The 26,661-nt window shown below is 40.0% G+C and overlaps 1 protein-coding gene across 5 annotated transcripts; it reads left to right on the forward strand.

The window, feature by feature from the left end:
* Positions 1-669: 669 nt before the first annotated feature.
* On the forward strand, positions 670-24,046 carry zranb1a (zinc finger, RAN-binding domain containing 1a). 5 transcript variants are annotated; one of them, XM_084740492.1, is made up of 11 exons: positions 676-985; positions 1,257-1,358; positions 2,097-2,952; positions 10,261-10,448; positions 12,081-12,234; positions 13,085-13,156; positions 14,413-14,611; positions 16,526-16,646; positions 19,873-20,002; positions 21,569-21,798; positions 23,012-24,046. In XM_084740492.1, the coding sequence occupies exons 3-11, from the start codon at positions 2,121-2,123 to the stop codon at positions 23,225-23,227; spliced, it is 2,142 nt and encodes a 713-aa protein (XP_084596618.1). In that variant the 5' UTR covers positions 676-985; positions 1,257-1,358; positions 2,097-2,120; the 3' UTR covers positions 23,228-24,046. The 5 variants fall into 5 exon arrangements, with proteins under 5 accessions (XP_084596622.1, XP_084596618.1, XP_084596619.1 ...); XM_084740493.1 differs by having other exon boundaries at positions 1,276-1,358; XM_084740496.1 differs by lacking the exon at positions 1,257-1,358 and having other exon boundaries at positions 670-806.
* The last annotated feature ends 2,615 nt before the right edge of the window (positions 24,047-26,661 follow it).

The following is a 26,661-nucleotide window of genomic DNA, read 5'->3' on the forward strand; positions in this document are numbered from 1 at the left end:
AATAGATACATAAATAAATAAATATTTCATAAAACAAATTCATTGAAAAACTCGTAGTTTCTATAATATTTAATAATTTATACATAGTAGATTTAGAAAAATATAAAGTGAATAAATGAAAATGTTTATAATTATTCTTTTATATTTTATTTTTCTGTTTATTTCCACACCCATGTGCTTATTCTCTTACAGATTAATTCTTTTTTATGGCACTTCCAGAACTGTAAATATAACAGTGTCTAGCAAATAAAGCGGTGAATAAGACTCGGTTAGATAAATTTGCTACCTTTAGATAATGTTTAACTAATCAAATCAAACAGCATAATTTCATCACACAATCATCATAAGTTGCGAAGCATTTACTGTTTACATAAGCTCGGATATTTCCTAATTGTTTGATCAAGTGTTTTTTTTTAAACATCACATAAAATTAAAATGTTGTGGCTCAGAGTACAGATTAAAATGATGGCCTCAAACCTTAGCAAGCAGAGTAACTATCTGAGTAACATATAGACTCTTCCTACCTTTAAGAATCAAATCTCCCAGTTCTTTTGAACCTCTCATATTTTCGTCATAGCGTGCGGTGATATTTCGACAGCCCTCGAAGGCAACACAGTACTTCCCTTTTATCCAATCGCGTTGAGCGCTGAGCCAGATGATTGGTGACGAAGGCAAGCAAGCGTTTATTTTGGCTCTGCTACTCATTTGTCTCACTGTCGCCGCCATTAAACAACACGGAGGCGATGTAAACCATGGAGTGTCGCGGATTTAAACCATGATTCAGGGACTACAGGGGCTTTGCCAAGGTGTGGTTTATTCTGCGCGAGGTTAATGTGTCCACGAAGGTAAACATGTGAGAGACCAAAGGGGTCGAAATTACTTGGATTGGGAAAGGTTTGACAGAGCAGGAGGAGGGGGGGACCGTTCAAGAAGGGTTTGTTGTGGTTTTCAGCAGGACTTGAGAAACGAGCGCAGCCGCTAAACGGTAAGAGTTTGACATATTTTATTAAATTATTCTCAATAATTACACATTTCAGGGTTGGAAGTCTTATTAAATGTTCGTTAACTGTAGAAATAAACGGTAATCATGTAGGCTAGGTGGTTAGCTCGCCAGCTAGCAAGCTAACACAGAACATTATTAAACATGGTAACGCGATAAAGCTACCCGTCATGTGAATCAAACTCAGCATTCATACTGTTATGATAATGAGCAGCTGGCAGACAGTTTTACTGTTTCAATCACATCACATTCTCAGGCTGCCAATGTCATTGAAGGTGCCCGAACAGATGTACTGTGAGCTGTAAGTCTACAAACTGCTGGAACACATATTATGAGATCTCCAGAGCTCCGATGATCAGTAGGTTGATTAGTTTTCAGATATTGAATTAATCGCCAACTACTTCGATAGGGTCAAACCAACGCTGGATTTTTTTTTGGAAAATCCGAGACCGATATATCGGCCAGTATTCTTGATACACAATACACATAATCTTGCATTTTTTGCAGTAATCACCGTTTGTCATCATTTTCTGACATTTTATGGACCAAATAACTTATTGATTAATCGAGAAAATGATTGACAGATTAATCGAGAATGAAAATAGCTGCAGTCCTATTATGAAATCTCTTCATTTGATTTGTGTAATCTAAAACAGGGGTTCCCAAACTTTTTCATGTCATACCCTTCAATAGATTCAATAATATTTTGATTTATTTTCTCCGTGTTTTTCAGTCTTTAGTTTTAAATAAAATATATTCTTCGTTGTCAAAATAAAGATCAAGATAAGATCAATATAAAACACATTCAATCAAAATCTCCAATAAATGTGTCATTTGTGACAGTAAATGAAGAGTCTATGGGTTTTACACTGTTTTGGACAAAAAAGCAATTTGATGTCACTTTGGGCTCTGGGAAATAGTGATGAGCATTTTTCCATTTTGTAGAAGAACTGATTAATCAGTTAACTGTGACAATAATTGCAGATTAATCAATAATGCAAATTATTGTAAGTTGCAACCCTAATATTTATTGACAAAGGCCGATTGATTGAAAAAGCTGTTTATGCCTCACAACTTACTACATTTATCACCACAGTTTGACCATCCAAGGTGATCCACAATGACGGAACATAAGATAAAGTGGGTCTGTGACTACTGCACCTATGAAAACTGGCCATCTGCAATCAAGTGCACCATGTGCCGTGCACAGAGGTCAAGGGGTCCCATCATCACAGAGGAACCTTATAAGAACAGCCCTGATCTGGACCCAAGTCTGGAGTGGGACTCTACCAGAACTGAGAGTGGCAGCAGCCTCCTCATCTGCCCTGACTCCAGTGCTAGGCCCAGAGTCAGGTCAGCCAGCATGGCTGAAATTGCCAACAAGTGGTCCTGCCAGATATGCACCTACCTGAACTGGCCCCGGGCCATCCGCTGCACGCAGTGCCTGTGTCAGCGGCCACGGACCAGCAGCCCCACGGAGACCCCCCAGACGTCAGGCTCAAACGCAGGCTGCCGTCCTGCTGTCCATTCCCCTGTGGACACCTGTGAGGAGTACAATGACAGAAACAGACTTAACACCCATCAGCAACACTGGACATGCACAGCTTGCACTTACCAGAACTGGCCCAAAACTACAAAGTGTGTGGTGTGCGACCACCCCAAGCCCAACAACCAGGAAGCCATAGAGCTGGCCGAGCCTGTGGAGCCGACACCTATGATCAATGAGCAGGACAGGGCTCGGTGGAGGGGCAGCTGCAGTGGAGGCCAGGGCCAAAGAAGGTCCCCTCCGATGCCCAAGAGGGAGGACAATGTGAAAATGGACTTCCAGAGGATAGAGCTCGCAGCTGGAGCCATGAGCAGCAAAGACGAGCAAGAGGTCGACTTCAAGAAGCTAAAGCAGATTAGAAACCGGATGAGAAAAACGGACTGGCTCTTCCTCAATGCATGTGCTGGTGAGTTTTATTAAATGTCATTCCTACGTGTGCTAAAGCGATTAAGTGATTAGTCGACTGACAGAAAAATGAATCAACAATTTTGAAAATTGATAAAGCCGTTGCAAGGAAAATGCCAAAAATCTTATACCAGCTTCTCAAATGTGAGGATTTGCTTCTTTTCTGCTCATTTGTGCTTGTTTTTATGACTGAACATTGTATATACTTTCGGGTTTTGAACTGTTGGTTTGATAAAGCAAGGGATTTAAAGCTATAATGTGTAACATTTCTGCATTAAAATGTCCAAAAATGCAAGACATATTATATTTAGTTAAGCTGTGTACTTACATCTTCCCAGATGTTTCCAACAATGTTCAAACCCGAAGAACTTGGTAGTTTATCCAAGGTAACAACGGTTTTCCTACTAGCCACTAGTTGCTATTTAATTTCCAGGAAACCACAGGATATCTTGGATAGGTCAGAGAGGGAGAAGAAGGAACTTGGTGAACATGACTAAACATATAAAATAAATATGAATAAAACTTGTATACGATACCTGGTTTGTGAACATGACTTCTGAGTCATGTGGCATAGCTTTTCATCTGAAATTGGGGTGCAACGATAATTGGTTTCACAATAAAATTCCTGATGATTAGTAGTACTGTTTCAAATTGTAATTATCATGGTAGCCTTGTTTGATCACCGCACTTTGAAGAACTTGTGGTAAATATTGTCCAGCATGTACCAAAGTTGGTAATAGTCTCCCAGATGTAGGCATAGCAACAATGAGGCTTTGTGTTGCACCTCTGACATTGCAATGGACATTTCAAATCAATATTTTCAAAATAAAACTTGGTAAAATGATTTCAGTGTGAGTATACTGGGACTTTTTGAACATGATCATTTTGGTCACTATAATTGTAATATGAAATTTTCATACTGTTTCATCTCTAATCAGAAATGGTGGTTGTTTGCTGTGGAAAAATAACATGACACGACATAAAACTGCACCGTTTTTATGTTGGCATTTTCTAGATTAAATCGTGCATCAATAAATTGGAAAAGTAATCAATGGATTAATAGATACAGCTTTGGATTTTACATTCTTGCATGTGGTGTGTCTGGTGCATTCCATAGTAATGATTACAAACCGTCAAAGTATTTATTGTCTCTGATCACGTATGTGAATATTTTCATCCTCCCTTCTCTCTGTGGCTTCTCTGAATATTCTTACTGGTACAAAGAATCCATACTCTTGTCCCATTTTTTTCCCTTCTAACAACACTTCTATTGTCACACCAGCTTTTTGTTTCCTTCCATGATGTCATGCTCAGTGATGACAAAGCAAAGCGCTCCGTTCAGAGGCAGCCATTTGATTGTTTTCGTCCCAGTGGCAAAACATTTAGTTTCCTCTTAGTTGTATTTTATTACAATGCAGATGCTGTTTCACCCTGTGAAGGCCAAGACTGCATAGTACTTTTGGTGTTTCACTTATGAATGACAACATGTCTCAGGCTCCAAGTATTGTAGTACACCAGGAATTTTGCAAAACACAAGCTTTGGCACGCTCTGTGAGAAGGGTTTAATTTCACAAGGTAGTGCTTTCAGGTGGAAAATATCCGCTGTAGTGAGATGATACTTACCATCAACAAAACATAAATGATGCTGAGTGGCAGCACATTAAAAAAGATGTGTAACTAAATGGCTAGTAGGAATTTGATCCAACTCATCACTGAGCCCCGAGCTGCCTTTGCTGTGCCACTGAGAGTGTCTTTGAGAAACTGAGAGGGTGTGAGTGCTTCCCAGCCGGTGGGGATGAATGGGCCGTCTGGGCAGCGCAGTGAGAGTGGAGCCCGTGGACCAGAGGCTCTCCTGGCACGCAGTCAGCAGACCCTGTAAACAGTGGTGCTTATGTGCTGACCAGGGGCCTCTCGGAGGCAAAAATAGCCTTGACAAGACATGAACACCGGTCCAAAAAAAAAAAAAAAAAAAAAAAGCAAAAACAGCATGAAGGCAGCACATGATCAGCAGTGTCCTCCTGACCTTTGCACTGATTGCCCTCTGCAGCTTGTTGTTGTTGTGTAGAAAACATTACTCTTATTTCACATTGAGAAAGCTTTTCTTCTTTGTCTTGCGTCAACCATATATAGACACATCCTGCCTTTTCATTTAATGTTGCGCCTTTTCATTCACATCATGTCAGCTGACTTTTTTCAGTTGTGTTGCTCATGTTACCGTTGGCCTCTTCAAAGGGTTTGTCAATGGAGGAAGTGCCTGAGTCGAACTGCACATTATGGCCAAGCCAAGCACTTCCTCAGGTCTCACAACTTGATCTCACTTCGCTCTACTGTTTCCACACATGTCTGCTCTAATGTTTGTTCAGACTGCTGCATTCAGGCCAAAATCAGATGATCCCATTGATTCCACTTTCCCCCAAAAGGAAGCAGACTCTGTTTGTGTAATATTGTTCCTTTGTTTCACTCAACGGCTTTAACTGCCGAGTCTGTTTGTCTGTATAAACATATTATGCTTATCCAGTAGTTGGATGTTGCTCATAATGATGTTATGTGATTAGTGTGATTCTAAAAAAAACATGGCAAAGGAGCTCTGTGCGTTTGCCTTCAAGCACTGGAAATGATCTTGTTCATCAGCTGAATTTTTATCTGATTGTATAAAAAAATGCCAGCTACCCATGACTACAAAATTCTACCTAAAATGGTAATGCCAGTTTGTAGACGCTGTGGTCACAAATCTTACTAACGCTTTCTGGGCTGTGAGGTTTTGCACCGTCAGTTTTTTGGATAAGTTCAAACAACAATACATCACAAATATCTATCCAAATGGCTGCTACATCAGATTACAGTAGGTTATTTCGGTCCTGCTGTGACTTGGTTGAGAGACATGTTGGACTGTGCGTTACACCACAACCAATATTTGTCTCTCACAACTTACATGATGTGCGATGGTGATCAGATAGGAGGGGCCGGAGACGGGCTTCATGATCAGAAGGACTTCAAACGAACTTCCTAGGGGTCCTAGAAGCAGAATTAGTCCCTTTATATTATTACACACAGGATGAAATGATAAATTGTTACGATTGATGTTCAGGACGGCCAATTTCTGATTGTTTCAACCATGCTAGAACCAGGGCTGTCTATCGGCAAGAATCTGGCAATATTTATCACAATATAGGGGTAACAATTCAATATATTGCAATACTGAAAACAAGGTATTGCTTTTAAACTCAGATTTTATGAAAACAGTTATAAAGAACACACCACAGAATAACATGGACCACAGAATATTACATGGACTGATCCTGGCATAACGGGTTGTTTGTGAAGTTTTTAGGATGTTTGACAATTCTACAGCATTTACTGATACTGTAAAGTACATTATGGTCAAGGTTAAGGTCATCCTTAACACTGCGGGGCAATTTGTTGCACAGCCAGCAGTACAACAATCATCACACCAGGAGCGGGCGATAGCGGATGGTCTTGACAAAATGCTGAAAAATGTTTTGTTCGAGGATTCACAATAGTTGTTGAGCTCTCCTTGCAGGACTTTTGGCTCTCCTTGTACTCAAGTCTGGTGCGTCTGCTCGAGGTGGTGAAATTAGTTTGTTGTATTTTTCCTTTTGCTGTTACAGTCTTTTTGCACTTCTTACATATTCCCATGATTAATTTTACATCTCATCTTTTGCAACCAAACCACTTCCACACTGTTGAAGTTACTCCCTTTTTTAGAACAAACTCCTTCACCGTGTAATTGTTAGCACTGTTATGTTTACTTTCAGGCATGCTTGTCATTGCTGTGTGTAACAGTATGACATCATTATCATCATTATGTTAATAAGTCAGAATATTCCTATTATCACGATATGAATTTTTAAAATCATATAAAATATTATGGCAGGCTGTTATAAACAATATGATACAGAACAAATCAACACAGTAATTCACACAAAACCATAAAATAATTCATAAAAAAAAAAACAGAATACCATAATGCTGATGTACTAATCTCTGTACTGATTGGTCATACTATTGTGGCAGTTAGTAAATGAGAAATTTATGTACAAACAGAATGCAGAGTCCTCAAATAGCTGAATGTGCTGTTTGTCCAGGTGCTTTTGAAGATGACATTCTGGCCAAGTTGTAAAACCCGGCAAAGAGAGAGTTCAGTATTCTTCCACAATATTTTATGCTTTATTTTTGTTGCTATTCACACAAATTGCTTTTTTTAAGTGAGTCATTTTGTTCCATAGGGCAGTATAGTAGAGAAGAAATGAGGAAAACGAAAGACTGATGATGCAACACAGGGTCTGAAACTGAACTGTGGACATTGTGGTTATGTGGTATGCACCCTAACCGTACTATGTGGACAGCCCCTCCATTTCTGTTATGCACTGCAGTGCATAACAGAAATGTTATGAAAAAATGTTCTTTTAGGAAGAACTGGGTTCAAAATTTACGTTCTTTAGTTTAATAACTTTGTTTCAGTGACTCAAATTGACTCAAATTGATCCACTGTAAAAGTAGTGCAGGGCAATATATCGACAATAATATAGTGTTGTGATATGAGACGATAATTTATGATAAATTTTGCATTTCATTATATTGTGATATGGCACAAATGTTTTCCTGGTTTTCAAGGCTGCATATAGTAAAGTGCTTTTCTGAACTTTGCCTATTTGCCTTTACTCACTTAATCATTATATCCAGATTACTGATGATTATATATGGAAAAAAATCATTGGGTTAATATTCTGTGCACGTACCAATAGTTATCCCCACAGTATTGTTGCAATATCAAGGTATTTGGTTAAAAATATTGTGATATTTAGTCATGTTATCACCTCAGCCGCTTCCACGCCTTGGAGAACACAACATGTCGTCGACCAATACAAGATAGTCCAGGCCTACATAGAAGTTCTGCTAGCTGTTCCCGGCACTTGAAAAAATGCACTTGAATAAAAAAAGTTTAATTACTCCAGATGTCTGGCCACACTCACTGTTTCTTGTTTATTTCTACTGATTGCTTGATCAATAAATGCATAATTTCAGTGTGAATGCTAACCTGTTTTTAATTGGTAAATGGTGATCAGGCTACATGAAAACACTTTGAACATATCTGATGGGAAACACTTAATTTTTAAACACCATGACTGTGTATAAGCATGTGTGATGTAATGTAGAGGTTTTGCCGGTGCCACCTCACATTTTTCAAATTTGAACATCTAACAAAATTCTAAATATTCCATAACAAATAAACATAATAATTTCCCAGAATTGTCTCAGACAGCGTAACTTTGTGTCCCAGGCGCTATATTTATTGTCCCTAGTACAACGTGACGTTCTTAGCTGCGAGCGCTGGCGTAACATCTTCATCAGGATGTTTTTTTGCAATGTGAGATGGTGCACATCAGCAGCACACTCCTGCATACTTGTGTTGACACTTTCATACTGGGAATGCCTGAAGAGTGGAATCAGGGCACATGTTAAAGCCTTGTTTTTATCTTGACAACTTTGACCTAAACCACACAAATTATTGTACGGCCTTTATTGATACACTGCAAAACGGGTCACCATAGTCTTTACTGTTTTTTTATGAAATCTTCTGCAGCATGGCGGTAGCTAGATTGCAGCCAAATCGTTCAGCATCTATTTACAGATCTGTGTTCACCCAGCATGTGTAAGAGGAGACCAGGCGTTCTTGGCATGTCGAAGTGCAGGTTCTCTTAAGGTAACTGTCCTTGAACATTCTCACATTTGTTAAAATTAGCCAGCACAGCGCTTCAGTGTTGTGTGCTACCTTGCTGCCGCTCATTTCACTCATAACAGATGTTGAGACTATCACGTCCAAAGGAGGGGGAGGATGCTAATCTGCACAGACTGTCCTCTGTCTGACACGGCTCTCTGATAGCTCTGCATTATAAGCTACACTGCTCTGCCTGTTCTGTTATGTAGTAGGCTGACAGTGTGATAACTGTTCTCACACCGAGTTAGCTAGTGGCTACATCCAGAGGTCATCTGAATTGTGGATTGACGTCAAGAGCTGCAGCGCTCCGCTCACACTGAGCTCTTTTTGTGCTTAACTATTTTCCTCGAGTCAAATTTGTTATGTAAATTCCTCCCAGGTTTTAATATTAATTGGTTGTGACTAAGAACAGTGTGATGTGTTAGCAGAGTTTGATGGATATTTCTGTTGTTCTTTCATTGAACACGACAAGCTGTCTGTTACATCTTGCTTCTATTACAAGCAAGGACATGGGGGTTGGACGTGCTCCAGAAGCCAGTCTAATCCATTTACAAAGAATGGGCCTGTTTTAAAAGGATTCCCATAATGTCTTTCTTCGTTAATTTCTTTTCTTTTGCGGATGTTTGAACGGGGAGCACTAGTAATAGATTCACATGCACTACACTAGCTTAAAATTACGGAGTCTGATACAGCAGCCGTGCAATAAATACTGCCTGCATGAAGGCTCTGGTGGTCCATTTTAGTTGAAATTGTTTTATAGAGGAGTTGAGACATTTTTCTAAAATTTAGGCTTCCCTCATTGATATAAATGCACCTACCTAGCTATGTCATGAGGGCAGGGGTTTGTGCACTTGCAGGTCACATGTGTTAGCTGTTGAATGTGACTTACTTTTCTGAACTGTCCCCTCTTCCTTAAACATAGACGATCTACATTAAGTGTGTCACTTCCATCTAACTTCAATGGCCTGCGTGCATGAGTTCCTGGAAAAGCAGCTGCATATTGAGGCACTTATCTACTTTTACGTTTCACACCGCATTTACATCAGGTACTAAAATGTGATCTGTATCTGGACACTTATCCAGATAAGGGAAAAAAGCACTGGTGATCGGATCTGCCTGACCACAGATGGAGTCTGGCTTGCATTGCATTCAGATCTTTTAGTTTGGTGTAAATGCAATCCATACAATGTGCTGGCATCTGTGCATTACGTAAAATTGATAGGGATTGTTTATAGCTAACATAAAATACAGTTTTAGACAGCAAGAATGCTGACAGATACAGCATCTCTAATTACTGATTTTATGTCCCTTCTGTGCCATGAAAGCACCAAACGATGCATTATTAAATAGGGCTGTGTTAAAAGGGGTTAAGAGTTAAAGTTTACTTGTTCATACAAAATTAAGAAGGCATTAAAATACCAGGTATAATGCAAAGACAAGATCATATTGTTTATCATCCAGATAATGTATCTGGACACAGTTCCCATTTTGATACCAGGTATAAATGCCAACATTTGTGTCCTATTTTCTGACCGTCCTTCCTCTTTCTTCTCCCCTCCTTTGCCGCAGGCGTGGTGGAGGGAGACCTGGCGGCAGTAGAAGCCTACAAGTCGTCCGGCGGGGACATCGCCCGGCAGCTCACTGCTGACGAGGTGCAGCTCCTCAACCGGTCCTCTGCGTTTGATGTAGGCTTCACCCTCGTCCACCTGGCCATCCGCTTCCAGAGGCAGGACATGCTAGCCATCCTTCTCACGGAGGTAGGCGTCCTGATAGATTTTGTTTGTCCTCTCCACCCCACTGGAATTAAAGCAACACCATTTTCTTTTTAAGCAAGTGGACCCAAAATGTACTACGTTTTACTCTGAATACACTAAGAAGCAGAATAAGTAGTGGAGTCAGATTCTAACTTTATTCTAACAAGATTTGTATGAAGATTATAGAATTTTATAAAATAGAAAATATAACTACAAGTAATCATGTGACCTCCTTTACATGAATTATACAATGACAGAGAACATGTATTGTCTGTTCATGTAATTTTGATGCTATTCTGTACTTCTCCTGGTTAACCACATCAGTCTATAATTGTTCTGCGCCCGAGTAGACGATATATAGCAGATGCCTGTAATGCCTATAATTACAGCAGAAGTGCACTTTGAGGATTAGGTGGAGGATTAGCTTGGCTGCAGTCCTGTCACTGGTTCCTAATGGACGTGATGCCACAGAGCTGATGTGGTTTGCAAGGAGGGCAAGCAACGATTAGGAAAAGGAGACACAGAGGGCTTCACTGACACAAGTCACTGAGGTAGGAAGAGAAAGGTGGCAACTTCGCTGTGCATCACACTTTTGATCCTCAATGTAACATTCATACAACAATACAATATAATACTGTATTTTAGTTTTTATCTACATCCATATACCACTTAATTAGGCATGCTGTTTATAATGGAGTGTCTTTTTGTTCCTGCATATGACCCCCTTATTTTAGCTACAAGTGCAACAGATTCACTGTTTTTAATAGGTTGTAGTGGAAGAACGGGTTAAGCGCAGGGATTTCCTGTGGTAGAGAGGAGTTTGAGTATTTGACCGTAGTGTTACATCCAGTCATTGGTGCCCATTTTGCCATTTACACTTGATTATCATTATTGTTTTCAGTTTTCATGCACAGCTTGGTTATGTTTTGAAACAAAACTTCTCTGTGAAGTAATAAAACAGAGCTACTTGGTTAGGTTTAGGCAACAATGCGACTTTGGGTTAGGCAACCAAACTGCTTGGTTAGGTTTAGGGAAAGATCACGGTTTGTCTCTGCTGCTGAGGACAAATAGCATTGTTGGCTATGGAAGTTAAATTTGACCAAATTTGGTTGCATTACAAGAATTTAAAGACCTACATCAGGGAATACATTTTATTTAAATTAAGGAATTTGCTTTCTAGGGAAATCCGCTAAAATATTCGGCTCAGATGGTCGGTTTCAAAATATTGATGTTGAGATAATCTTAAAATTATTATAGTAGTTGTCACTGTTTATGCACATTCTCCAGCCTTTATAAATAAATGGTCAGCACAGTGGCACAGTGGTTTGCACTGCCACCTCACAGCAAGAAGGAGCTTGAATCTGTTCATGTTTACATGTTTTCCCTGTGTTTACAAGGTGGCTTTTTCTCCACATCAAAAACATACAGTACCCCTGACCAAAGCACTGTGGCTGTACTCTGCTCCTGATACTTGGGATGGATCAAATGCAGGAAACATTTATATACATTGAATTTGTATGTCTCTGTATGTTACAAATAATTTGAATCATTAATGGTTTACATGTATTACAAGTATGTGATCCCGCTTGTATTTACCTCTAACTTCCAGTGAATCTGTGTGTGTGTGTCCTTTAGGTGAGCCAGCAGGCAGCTAAGTGCATCCCCTCTATGGTGTGTCCCGAGCTGACGGAGCAGATCCGCAGGGAGATCGCAGCCTCACTACATCAACGCAAAGGAGACTTCGCTTGTTACTTCCTCACTGACCTGGTCACCTTTACCCTGCCTGCAGGTATCTGCGATATCTCAATGATCACGTCACTTCTCTCTGTAGCCTCAATTAACACCTTGAAGCCCCCCCCCCCCAAAAAAAAACTTAGCATCTTAACATTTGTCTTTTGAGGTCCTCAAATGAAGATTGACATTGAATATTAGATTTACTCTGCAAGGGTAGAATGGAAAAAGAATTAATTTTGTGACCTTTTGTGCTCATATTTAAAGTTAAGTTTGATGCATGTCTGTAGAATTTTCCTCTAAACAGTGTAACTTCACAGTTTCTTGAATGTTTTCCCCCTCACTGGAGAATTGGAGGAATGACGGTTACTCTTGTTGTGCAGCATTGCTAAGAGAAACAGCAGCTCAGTGTCCCGTCGCTGTGCCACAATGTCTTGCACTCTCCTTTTTCAGAGCTACCAGTTGTATTGTTATTCAGAGCTGCCAGCGCCGCTGGGATGAAAGATTATGCAGGCTTCACTGATAGATTTGAATTTTTTTTTTCTCTGCTATGCCAAGTATTTCTTTGCGGACTGAGTTTGGCCCAAGGCCAGCTGCAGGACGCTCTCCCTCTGTTTCTGTCTCTCTCTCGTTCAGACAAAGCCAGTGCCATTCACTATTGAGCCAGAGAATAGCCACCAGTGTTCTGGCTTTGTGTGTGCACAGTTCAATACACACAGAAACACAACATGCTGTACAGAGCTTGTGTTTACAGTGTGCCATTGACAAAATGTCAGCCGATGAATGGAATTGCAAAGAACATCCCCTCTGTGTGTCATTACTGTAGTGTTTCTGTTGCCCTCAGTGCTGTGTACCATTAGAATATAATGAGCATGAAAACATAATATCTGTCCCATGTGTCTTTGCAGATATAGAAGACTTGCCGCCTGCTGTCCAGGAGAAGCTGTTTGATGAGGTGCTGGATCGAGATGTGCAGAAAGGTAGCCAAGTTATAATTATGTTTATATGTTTACATGTGTTAAAGGGATAGTTCGGAGTATTTGAAGTGGAGGGCCAGTCAACCACCTGCTACTATAGCTAGAGGAGTACCAGCACGGATGCTAAGCTACTACTGTGGACAGGGTCGGCAACAAAAGGTATTTTAGCCACTTAAAAAAGGTCCACCTAAAAGAAACTCTATCAGTTTAAGTGTATGTGATATTTTGAATATTTTCATCACTTTACTTTGCTGTCAGACAGCCTTTTTGGGTGGGAAACTGCCATGATATTGGTTGGAAAAGGCTGTCTGACAGCAAAATAAAGTGGTGAAAATATTCTAAACATAGTGTACATGTAAACAGATATAGATTTTTTCCCCCCTCTCTGCTTCTTCAAACTGGGGGCTTGCCAGCTGCCATCTCCCTGTAGCTAATACACTGGCTAGTGATAAGTACTACATACAGACCCATTTGAAATAATCTGAAGTAGTGGGTTTTGGTTTACCTGTAATTCATCTTTTAGCTATGTCTTGGGTCTGAAAACCAATATCTGTTCTTGTGTTCTTCGTCCCCAGCCAGCTCACCACCTCCTGCTTAATCTTCTGTACCCTCTCTAATTAGGCTAATTGACTGGTTTCCCTCCTTCACATTTAACCGATGACAAACTCCCAGGGCTGCACTGCGCTACACTGTGTGTGTGTGTGGATGGTTGTGAACATACATACGAGTTTGTGTGTTCTCTTCCTCTTGTATCAGAGGAGTCTTGTGACCTATTTAAGCCTCCGTAAATTGGGTTACTGGGGAGAGGTGCTGTGTGTTTTTGGCTTTTGCGTAGAAAGTAGCTGAGGAAGCAGTGAAGGTGTGTTTAATAATATTACAGAAGGACAGGAACATGCTGAAAAACAGGTTATGCAACGCACAATTAGTTTCCATAACGACTAGCTGCAATATCTATCATATCTGAAACACTCAACACAGCATCTATGCATTTCAGGCTGAGCTTTGTTAACAGATTTAAGACTCAGATTGTCAGATAATCAGTTTTTTTCATCCTCCTTTTTAATTCTTCTCATAAACCCAGTATTATTTTTTTGTTGGTCAGGTGAGAGGAAAAACAATGGACCTCCTGTCATGTTTTTCTCATCTTCAAAGCCATCTTGGAGAAGTTCTCCTTTGTTGTTTTTATTGCAACATTTGACATAAACAGATAGGCTTGACTGAACCTGCCCTCTTATTGGTGTCTGTCTGTCTGTGCATAGAGTTGGAAGAGGAATCTCCTGTTATCAACTGGTCTCTGGAGCTGGGCACACGCCTGGACAGTCGTCTGTACGCCTTGTGGAACCGCACAGCCGGGGACTGTCTGTTAGACTCTGTTTTACAGGCCACCTGGGGCATCTACGACAAGGACTCTGTTCTCCGCAAGACCCTCCATGACAGCCTGCATGACTGCTCCCATTGGTGAGACACCCAGTACAAAGTCACTTAAATCCAGGAAACATTTTTATTAAAAAATGGGCGGTTTGGGTAGGCAGGCTTCATGGACTCAAACTGAATTTGTTTGATGGGGTGTTTGGATGAGGATAAATATGTGCACAAAAAACTCCAAGGCACTTTGTTTTATAAGCATTTAAATGCCTTTATTGTCCTGGCTTGGTCATGTTTGACCTTAAACAAATAGGCCAGTATGCTTCAGAGTTTTGCTTTAATGTCTTACATGGCTAGGCCCTGACAATAAAGTCATTTTAAACATTTTTATGACTTGAAATACTGTGACGTATTATGCCACAAGCTATCTATCAAAGTGTTTTTATACCTTCGCTTTGATGACAGCCGAAGCTGGGGGCATTAAGTTTTCAGGCTGTCTGTCCGTTCATCCCGTTCTTGTGAATGTAATATCTCAAGAATGCCTGGACAGAATTCCTTTAAACTTGGCATAAACATCCGTTTGGACTGGAGGATGAACTGATTTGATGTTGGAGGTCAGAAGTCAAGGTCACTGTGTCCTGTGGTATCTTATGAATGCCTGGATGGATTTTTTTCAAATTTGGCTCGAACTTCCATTTGGACTCAAGGATGAACTGATTAGATTTTGATGATCAAAGGTCAAGATCACGGTGTGACCTCACAAAAATGATGAGGAGATGAGATGAGATAAAGTGATATCATAATGTCAAGTCCTCTATAAAAATAGTCCCTTTATTGATGACAACTTGTCTCACACTAGAAATAATTCACAGGAATGCCTAGATCATTATACAGTAACTTAGATTTTGCCAAAACATACACTTGATATATCTTTTATTAAATTCCTTGAATATCTTCACTCCATATATGAGTCTGAACAGACATGGATGTAAACTGCAACTTGACTGGCAGGTGGAGATACATGCCTGTGAGGCGGTAATTCTAGTTCTAGATATATTTTGGGCTTTTTTGCCTTTAATTTACGGAGACAGCTGAGATAGAGAAGAATAAGTGGAGGTTGGGAGGCTGACAAACAGCAAAGGGCCGCAGGTTGGAATCGAACCAGGGCTGCTGCAGAGGACTGATAACCTCCACCAAGTAAACTACCGAGGGGCCCAGGATGAACGTTCTCTAAAGACGAGTCTGAAGTTGGTGCAAAGTGTAGGTTACTGCCTCTCCGGCTTTCCTGTGTCATAGATGGGCTGGGCAATGCACCATTATCATTTCAACGTTGTCATATTGTGATACAAGCTGTCATCTTAGAATCTGTATATCATTATATCCTATGGCATAAGTGTTGTCTTCTTTCTGCATCGTTTATAATAATATACTATTGTCACAATATTGCTACTGAGGTGTCAAAAATATTTTTTTTTGTGTTCATTCAGCCCAGCCTTATGTCATAGATATGTAGGCTATGTCCTGTGAAATAGTGTAAAAGAGATTTCCCTGGTTGTCTGCAGCCAGTGACCTGCCAATCCAGCTGTGCTCTGCTGCCAGTCTAGTGGTTTTGTTAATTTGACTCAGAGGCACAGAGTAGAAGAATTTCCTCTAGATATTTACATACTTCTGTCACACAGTCAAATACAGGAGGATTGATTACTTATTAAAAGGAGATCATTTCTTTCATGTCTCATTGTACTGTGTATTGCAGTAGGTGTGTGGATGATTATGTATAACCAGTTTTGTTTTGACTACTTGAAAAGTGTTATGTCATCTAAGTCCAGTGTTTGCAGTGTAAATGTGTTTTGATGTGGTTATTCTTTGCAGTTGATTTTGATATGAAATGCTGTTTCATGAATGCTAAATATTTGTTCTCATGCACTACTTCCTGTTGTTGAGCTACGCTGCAGGAGGATAAATATGACTCAAATGAACTTAAAAATAGTCTAATGTGTAACTCTTTAGGTTTTACACGCGCTGGAAGGAGTGGGAATCGTGGTACTCGCAGAGTTTCGGTTTGCATTTCTCCCTGAGAGAGGAGCAGTGGCAGGAGGACTGGGCGTTCATCCTGTCTTTGGCCAGCCAGGTAATTATGAGGTTCCTTCTGGTTTACTCACTTCCTTCCTTTAGTTCTCTATCAAAGTCTGAAAATGGGCTGGTATTGTGTGGCCGGTCTGTAAAGGGAGTGTGTGTTTGCTTCTAGTAAATGTGTAATGAAGGGATAAAAGTTGTGATGAACATAGAGTGATGTTTAGAAATTAAAATATAAATCGATGCATTCTCACAGACAAAATGGCCGGGTTATGAGCAAAAAGATCTGTGTTTCTAGGATGTTAGAATTCAGATACCAGCCAATAATAGAAATGGCACCAAGTTAATTATTCAGTGAATGTGACTTGTTTTAGAAGATCATTAAACTGCTTGGCACACATTTAGAAATGCAGCAGTTCACCTCCTTCTTTATACTCCTCATCTGTTGCATAAAAAGAAGAAACTTTGTACCGGCTCCTCTTTTGGTTTTGGGGACAGACACACCACGTGGTTTTGTTCTTCCTACCGTTGCTGTTGGGGGGAGGGGGAAAGTAAAAGAAAATCTTCCTGCTCCTATTTAAAGGCACCCTGTAGATATTTCTTATAAGCAAGCACATTTTTACATTCTTGTATTTCTTACACATGAATGTGTGTGAATCTTTTAGCCCTAACACATGGGTTGAATACATCTCTTTCTTTAAAAAATGTAATGCTGATTTTCTGTCTTTCTTTTTCATTTAAACTTGCATTTTTTACATCACAGTCACTCAGTCAGTTGAGTAGCTTGACTGACATGCACTACACATTTGCATTGCTGTCCTCTGTAGTTGGAAGGAATGTGTAATATGTCTCCTGCATTCTTGTATATTAACTGAACACAATATTTTGTTTTTCCCAAGATGGCAAAGGCATGACCCACCCATCTCTGCTTCTGATTGGCCTACCATGAATATTCTTACCCTGACCCTACTCAGTCTCAGTCCTCAGGCCTAAATCTAATCAACCCAAACCAACGAAGCTAATGAGCACCAGCCAGTCAGAGCAGGGCAGGTCATGATTTCTTTATTTGGGGAAAAATACTTGGCATACTGCACATGCGTGTCCTTATTTGTATGCCAGTAGAATACGTGATACAAACACGGCAGATGAGGCAGACGGCTGCTCATCCTGAGCCTGGTTTTATTTGAGGTTCTTGCCTATTAAAAGGATGTTTTTCCTCGCCACTGGTGCCAAGTGCTTGACCATGGTAGGAATTGTTGGTTCTCTGTAAATGATTTAACAATTATGGACTAGACCTGCTCTACATGAAAAATACCTTGAGATAACTTATGTTATCATTTGGTGTTATATAAATAAATTTGACTTGACTTGGCAAAACAAGGACCCACTCATCAAACATCACTTAATAGCCACACTAGCAGTCCAAAATACACTACAGGGTACATCTAACTTGCTGTAAGTTCACACCAGCTGTGGTCGTGTTTTGGATTTCAACATGGATATTAATTTACATTCCTGTCATGTCTTTTCACTGCGGTTTGCAAGTGCCACCATCTTAAAGTGGCATTCTGTAAATGTCATAAAATCAACGGACCTGCAAGTTCAGTTTGCTTTGGTACTAGATTTAAGAAAATATCAGTACACTATTTTGAGATTCTGTAACCGTTCTCAAAAGCTATCAATTTTTATATAGTAATAGCTTACTTGCAAAGATTTGTGGCAGTGTTTGTAATGTATTTTCAGACATTTGACTCTGCCACTGTAACATAACGATGTAAACTAAGACAGGAAGAAGCAAGCACATAGCTTTCCTTTGCTCAGATTGCAGAAAAAAGTTATGTAATGTTGGATGTTACAGGGACTGATAAACACAAATGCAGAGTGAACTGTTTTGATTGCATTAAGAAGATTTCATGCATATGGTGGCGTGATATATTCTGACATTTTCCCTAAAATTAAAATCAAAATCACAATATATTGCCTTACTTACAGTATTACAAAACAAGTACATATCATATCACCAATTTCTCAACAACCGACGGCCCTGTTTGGAACATTCAGACATCAGACAGAGACATGTTTGAACTGTACGATCTTCATAAACGCTCTACAAATACTATTAATCCACGCTGTGAGATAAAAGGTTTAGATGTGTGCTCCCTGTTGTAACTGCACAGATCCTCCTCTGTCAACACATTAAAAATACACACACTCATTAATGCACAAAATGGTGAAAGCAATTTAACACCCGGTTTGCATCACCTCCGCTTTTGGAATGTCACTCCTTAACTTTCATGCCAAAAAAAAAGTGAGCTGGATTGAGTTGCATTGAGCCAAGTGGAAGACACAGTTGGACGACCAGCATGGTGCAGGGTTCATACAAGGTCTTAACAGTTTGGAAAATACTTAATATTAACTGATTAAATGTTTTCAAGGTTAGGAATATGCTTAAATTACTGATTATAATATTTTATTTCAGTTGGACTTATCCCATCATCATATTTGTCATTCATAGCTGGATTAAGTCCTCTGTTGATCCCATACTTTGGAAATCAGCAAGCATTAAATAATCATGGTCAATTTTTTGGTTCCGGTACCTTAAAAGTCCTTGAAAGTGCTTAAATTTTACTCCTAAAAAGCTGCATGAACCCTGACTGTGGAAGGTGGATTGTGTTTGTGTGTGTGTGAATGACGGGGAGGACAAAAGCAATTATGATAGATCCCCCCTAAGATGGAGTCGTAGATTGACGGACAGCTCATCTGCTTGGCTGGCATGCCTGCTGAAGCAGCACTCCTTCCCAACATGTGACCTTGGGATTACAGGCATTTAGCTGCGAGAGCCACTCCACCGGCCGTATAAACAAACACAGCAAAAGCTACCATGTGACAACCTCGTCCGAGGCTTTGACTGTGATGAAGAGATGAGATCCAACGGATAAGATCAGCCTTTTTATATCCCATCCCATAAGTGTGTATGACTTTGAAGCCCCCTTTTAACATGAAATGTCATTGTGGCTGTTGTGTGTTTAAAAGCAGTAATGCAGTTTGCGTTCTGCTTATTCAGATGGTACGACCGGGGACATGTGGACGTCCCCAGGGCTGCAGCGTTGCAGGTTCACAGTGTGCAGGATACTCTGTGTTGCAATATGATCACAGCACTTAGCAACCTTCGTCACTATTTTTAGTTCTATTAATATTAAGTGTACAATTGGCGGAAGTCTATGATATTACAACTACTGTATGATGTGTCGTTGTTCTGTTTCTCTCTTCCCTCCTCTCAGCCCGGGGCCAGCCTGGAGCAGACCCACATTTTTGTTCTCGCACACATTCTTCGCAGACCGATCATAGTCTACGGAGTGAAATACTACAAAAGTTTCCGTGGGGAAACGTTAGGATACACTCGTTTTCAAGGTGAGGCAGCAGAGATTTTAATACTGTGGTCATTTATATTTAAAGACTTTCTGAGTGATTCTTGTTTAAAGCATGGGTTCGCACAAATTACACACAGACACTCTCTCTTTTACCTCTCGTGGCATCTTGTTTGGTTTTATTTGTTGTTCACAAACTTCGCTGGCAACAGTTGTCATTGGTACAACTTTCTGTTTAAGAAGTAGTTCCCACAAGAACTGTTGACAGGTAATTATTCCTTGTTACCAGTTCTGGATATGAAATTCCAGTGACTTCAAGTGTGTTATTGTGGATGCAGTAATAATAATGATAATGGTAAAAAAAACTGTTGCTGTCATTATCATCACAAATAATAATATGTAAATTAAAGCACCAATGATAGTAAAAGTAAAGGCAAATAGTCTCAAAGAGCCCATCTATGATACAGAGATAAGTTTTGGTGCAGCAACAGAGAAAGCTAAAACTATAAAAAACAAAATAAAACTCGTCAAAGATGTCTTGGATCCTCTTCTACCTGTTCTTGCAGTCACCAACTCTGGTTTGCTCGAAATAAACCTTTAATTCACCACGTTAGATTTAATGGAAAAGATTTGGAAAAAGAAAATATTTGGAGAGGAGTGAGAGGGAGGGGAGACATGATAAAATGACTGTTTCTGTAAAGGGAGTCTGGTGAGTTTGGCGAGAGCAATAAAACGTCCGTTTCAAGTTAAACAACGTAACTTATCTTTAAAAAATGTCCCTCTCTGTAGCAGTCCTTTCTATAATGCTGTCAGACACTGCCACACTTAAATGCTGTGCACTTGCCCAGAAGGATTATGTAGCTTAATTTTCCTTCTGCCAGATGCAGCACTCTCCTTCAGTTCTGAACCAATCTGAAAAATTGTTGTCCTTATTAGTGACTTAGACACAAAAACGTTAAAAGACCAAAGTTACCCTTCAAGTTTCTTGGCCTCACTCAGTGTGCTGACCCTATTTCTAAAAGCCATTAATTTTATCATGGAGTTTGCCTTTGCATTCAAACTCTACACCTGCAACAGAACATGAAATAAGGTCAGTGAGTTTTTATAAGTTGGCAGAAAGAAGCTGGAGTTTTATATTAAAGTAGAGGGAGCACAGCTGGGGTGTGCCATCGCTATGTAACACAGAATATCTTGGCCTCAGTCAGTCTGTTGCTCTGCCTGTAATTATGATGAATAAACTTAGTAGCTTTAGTCTCCATTGCACAGTAAGTGTCTGGCGATTGGTGGTGTGTTTTTGGAGCAGATGAGGGCCTGGCAGAAGCCAGAGGGCTGAGGGAGTGTTCACTCCTGAAGAATCAGGGCTCCAGACTGCAGCACAGAGCTGCGCTCTGCTCACAATGGCCCAGTTGTTTTCAGTCGGCTGAAACGCAGCCACTTCTGATGTCAGGTCAGATCTGAGATGGTGCTTGGCCCTGGCTGACACACACACACACACACAGTAATTTGAATGTACAGCTGCAGGGCCTGCTCCTCCCAGGTGGCTCCAGTGTCATGGTGTACAGGCGCTCCCAGCTGGTCTGACTTGCTTTGTGTGTATGTATGTGGTTAGGTGTGTACCTGCCTCTGTTATGGGAACAGAGTTTCTGCTGGAAGAGCCCCATCGCCCTGGGCTACACGCGGGGACACTTCTCGGCCCTGGTGGCCATGGAGAACGACGGCTACGACAATCGCGGTGCGGGCGCCAACCTAAATACTGACGACGATGTCACGGTCACTTTCTTGCCACTGGTGGACAGCGAGAGGAAGCTGCTGCACATTCACTTCCTGTCTGCACAAGAGGTAGGCGCTGTGTTTAGAATCTCATACTAATAATATACTATAATGAGTGACGTCAAGTTGAGTATGTGATGCATTCCAGCTGCAAAATAGATTGTTGTGTTCGCGAGAAAAGCTTGTACGTGTACTGAATTAGAGCTTATAAGAGTTTAACTAAACTTATTCAGCCCTTCCCAAAATGCATTGCATCTCTTCAGACTGTCCATTGGGGGACTGTGAAGCAGATGGTTCTGACACCACACTGTTGCTTTTTTACAGTTTCCAAACGCTTATTCATCAGAAAATTCACTTCTAATAATTTTGATATATTATATTGCAGTATTTTGAAGCAAGAAATACAGTAAGTAGATTTCAAATACTGGCAGTTGCTTCAGTGTTTTGGCAGAGTGACTACAGGTTCTTAAAATGTGTTAAAGTTACATTAACTAATAAAAGGCCTTAGAAAGTATTTAACGGTCCAAAATTCTGTTTGGGAAGGTCTTAGATATTTATTTATTAAAAGCTGTAAGCATTGTTTAAAATGTATTCCAAGCACATACATGCTTGCACATTTAATCTTCTATTCATGTAATATAAAAACTGTATGGCATTTAAAATCCACCAATAAACTATAAAATCAGAGAACCATTATTATAATACAGGAGTCTAAATGACTCAGCTTAGTAACTGGGAATTGTACCTCGATACTTCCTCATTTCAGACTTCTTTAACAATTATTGTCATTTTGCTGTGTAATTCTGACAATACATGGACTTACTCAGAGGATTATGTTATTATATTTTCACATTTGAAGGTTAGTTTTATTGAAAATGTAAAAAAAAAAATGTGGCATTAAGAAGTAGCATGCTTAGAAATGATTGTTTGCCAAAACCTGATAGTGTTGCTCAGTTTATATGCATCTACAGCTGCTTTTATCTGGATCAAACAGTCGTAATGTTTATGTCCGTGGCAACAGCAAAGGTATTCATGTAACGTTTCATGTAACATACTTGTGGCCAATAACAGGCCATAATAGATGAAAATTATTTTAAACCAGTATGTTCTTTTTGTGGAAATTAAGGAGATTTTGAGTGAAATTTGTTTTTTAAAAACAAGAGAATAACGAGATGTTGGTCACTGTGGTCATCAGTAGTTTCGCATCTTAAACGTGACTGCGTGTCTGTGTGTGTGTGTGTGTGTGTGTGTGTGTGTGTGTGTGTGTGTGTGCGCACCTCAGATGGGTAACGAGGAGCAGCAGGAGAAGCTGCTGAGAGAATGGCTGGACTGCTGCGTGACAGAAGGAGGCATGCTGGCAGCCATGCAGAAGAGCTCCCGCCGCCGCAACCACCCCCTGGTCACCCAGATGGTGGAGAAGTGGTTGGACAGATACCGCCAGATCCGCCCCTGTGCCTCTCTGTCTGACGGCGAGGAGGAGGAGGACGAAGACGAGTGAGTGAGTGAGTGAGGGGGAGGTAGAGAAGACAGAAAGAAAGAAGCTCTTGAAAAGACTGGACACTTTTGGGCTCTGGGAGAGTACCTTACTATCTACATTTCTTTTTTTCCTTTCTCCGAAAATTTAAATCTTTAACTTGTAATAATGCATGTGTTCTGTGAGCTCTGTGATAGAAACAAACCAGCACCAACAAACAGAATCCTGATTACTGCTCCTATGAAAGCACATCAAGTCCACTTAGTTTGCCTTCCTGTACCCAGATGTCTCCTTATTTGTTATCAAAGTAATTATCTCGACATGAGAGAAATACTAGGACATGTAGGAAAAATATACTCTATTTAAGGAAATCCCGAAGCTGCACTAGATGAGAAATTTCATTTACAGAACTGCCTGACAGAAATTTTGCTTAAAACCGAGAGGATGCTAATCCGTGTGTGTGTATGTTAAGGTTTAAAGAGCACCTGTTTTCCTGAACGCTGATCCCTCTGCAAACCCCCCTTCTGATGTTGGATTTATTTATTTGTTTAGGTGAGTTTAGAGTGCGGAGACGATACCTTTTTGTTCTGCCCTATTTTATCTGTGTTCTGTTTGATCCATTCAGTCTTGAAGTATTTTTATTTTGCACAGATTATACCTACATTCTGTGAGGGGAGGGGGACAAAGGACGTACAGGTTTACTGACATTTTTACGTGTGATTTAGTAGCTCATTGTCATGTTAGAGTGGGTGGTGGTGATGCTGGTGGGGAAAAAAAAGAGAAAAACCAAACACTCTGCCTCTTTCTATAGAGTGCATTAATATTAAATTTGACTCACTTGCATTTGCGTTGTGGCTGTTTGTGTTTGTCTTCTCATTCTTGTGATGTTTAAATAAGTAACGCCACACACTGTTTTTGCTTAAGAATTAAAGGGATAGTTTGGATTATTTGAAGTGGGGTTGTATGAGTTACTCGCTGATAGTCAGTGTTTTACCTACAGTAGATGGCGGTTGGCACGCCCCCAGTTGTAATAAGTGGTAGGAGTACAGGCGTAGGAAGCTAAGCAATGTCTTGCTGTGGACCAGCAGCAGAATGTAGTTTAGCCACAAAAAAAACAATCATTTAAGTGTATGCTCTATTTAAAATATTTTCACCACTCTGGCTTTTCAACAGGAAACAGCCTTTATATCAGCTACATATTCCTCTCTCTCCAAACCAACCAAAGTCCACAGGTGAAATCAGTAATTTTACCTTGCAGAAAACAGGAACTGCAGGTCTGCCTCTGCCTCTATCTGTTAGTGTTTGGTGAATTTGAGCTATGCTTTTTTCACTGAAGTCACAGAATTACACAAAGTCCCAAAACTAGCAGATTGAGGCAGCAGTAGCCCACCAACTCCTGTGTTCTGAGAGGTAAAACAACTCATTTCGCCTATGGACGATATTTGGCTGATATAATGACAGTTTTTTGTCGGAATAGCCCGTCTGACAGCAGGGTAAAGAAGCGGGAAAACGTTCTAAATATAGCTTATAAAACACTGTCAATTTAAGGTGGGCCTTTGTCGGTGGCTCATACTGCTATCCACTGTACTCAGAATTCAGAAGAAAATTACCTCCAATGCTGAGAAGTGCATTCGGTCAACAAAGTCTGAATTCCAAGTCAGGCAAGGGCAAGATCCATCTAGTCTCTAGTAGTCTTTAGTAGTGTGCTAATCTGTTAAATCAGTGATGCTTGTGGAGTTCAGAGACTTGCCAAACAAACATCAGTTTTGGGGGCACGTCAACAGCTAACTACTGTAGTTAATATACTCTGACCATCGAAGTACATCACTCAACCCCCCTTTCAAAATAATCTGAACTATCCCTTTAACTAAGGTGCAATTTTCAGTTTGCTAAACACACTGGGTGATGTTGGATGGGTATGTTCTAAAATTTGAGTTGCCTGTTCGATGGTTGATCACAGACAGAATCAATAACGCTCACACCATCTAAATATAGTCCAGATCACTGCAGGACGGATCCCTTTGAAGTGTGAAGTTAAAGCCGGTTTGAAAACAGCGATACATTGTGCTTTTGGAAGAATTAAGCCAAAATCACACATTTGTATTCCTGCCATCTCCCTCTTGGGAGCATCCTGTGATTCAAAACAACACAGTGTTGCTCTCCTCATTGTAACCAAGATGTTATGTTCAATAGTATCATTATAGTAGAAAGGGGATATGCAATGAACAAAAACATCATGAGACAGAAAACCCCCAGGGTTCTCTATTTTAATACCACTTGAAATGAAATTTAATGACACCTTCAGTACCATACTGGTAAACGTATGAAGGATATAATGGAAGATAAGAGAGCCCTGTAAAATAATTATTTACCGAGTACTTGACTTTAGTAAACCATTTTTGGATTTTTCCACCTCGTAGGGTAAAAACACTTGCCCATTCCAAGGTGACAAGCTAACATTAACTTTTTAGTAGAAAGGTGCGAGATGATTTGTTTTCATTCCTGACAACTGACTGGTTTGTGCAAGAGTTTGCATACACTCCAAGGTCAAGAGCATAAAGCATATTTTTGTAAGATCCGAGTCATAAAAAACAGATTGTAACGGCGCAGACAAGACATTTTATACATATGACAGTTGTGACAGTATGGTCTCTATTTAATCCTGCAAAGGGATACTTTTAAGACCCCACATGTATCCTGTAAGTTGTAAAAACATCCTGACAACTTCTTCATAGATTCAAAATTTCTGGGAGAAAATGTTTCTGTTTCAACGTGGATTGAAAACTTGAAAAGTTAAATGATATCAAAGTTAAATAATTAAGAACTTAAGATTACATTTACCCATGACAGCAAACATTTTGTTAGAGCTGAATTTTTAGCTTCAGTGGCTTATTGATGTCACATTTGTTTCATTTCATTTCCCGCTATCAGGACTCAGTTATACTCTGGCGCCCCCCTGTGTTAAAAGATGAAAGTATTAGGATGACATCAGAGGTGGCAAAAGTGCGGACACGATTTATCAGAGTAGAAGTGCAGATACTTGTTAAAGAAGACTGGTAGAAGTACTGATTCAAGGCTTGGACATGTACTTCAAGTATAAAAGTAAAATGTAGTCCTCTGAAGGACATTTCTACCATCTGTTTCTGTGCAAAGCTAACTGAAACTCACCTTTTCTCCACGGTTGAGTCTCCCTCTCATCTGTTTCGCCTTATTATGCCTTTCTTCTTCCGCCATTTTCGTTACATCTGTTGTTCGTAATATGAACTGATGGACACACGGAGGAAACATCTTTTCTGTTATTTTCTCGTCCGTTTGGGTTGAAATCTGTCTTGATGTTGGAAAGACGGCGTGCAATAACACAAAATAAAAATAATTTCTCTCAAATGCATTAAAATTAAAATACCAAGCCTATTTTGAAAATGTAAGGAGCAGAAAGTACAGATACTTGTGTTAAAATG

Source organism: Lutjanus erythropterus, chromosome 17 (assembly GCF_056507025.1).
Source record: "Lutjanus erythropterus isolate fLutEry1 chromosome 17, fLutEry1.hap2, whole genome shotgun sequence".
Taxonomy (NCBI): domain Eukaryota; kingdom Metazoa; phylum Chordata; class Actinopteri; order Lutjaniformes; family Lutjanidae; genus Lutjanus; species Lutjanus erythropterus.

Excerpts from the sequence above, each read along its gene's own strand:
- zranb1a (XM_084740496.1), top strand. The coding sequence starts at position 2,121 with ATGACGGAACATAAGATAAAGTGGGTCTGTGACTACTGCACCTATGAA. Across the intron at positions 10,449-12,080 it reads TAGCCATCCTTCTCACGGAG|GTGAGCCAGCAGGCAGCTAA; the intron begins GTAGGCGTCCTG and ends TGTGTCCTTTAG. Across the intron at positions 12,235-13,084 it reads CACCTTTACCCTGCCTGCAG|ATATAGAAGACTTGCCGCCT; the intron begins GTATCTGCGATA and ends GTGTCTTTGCAG.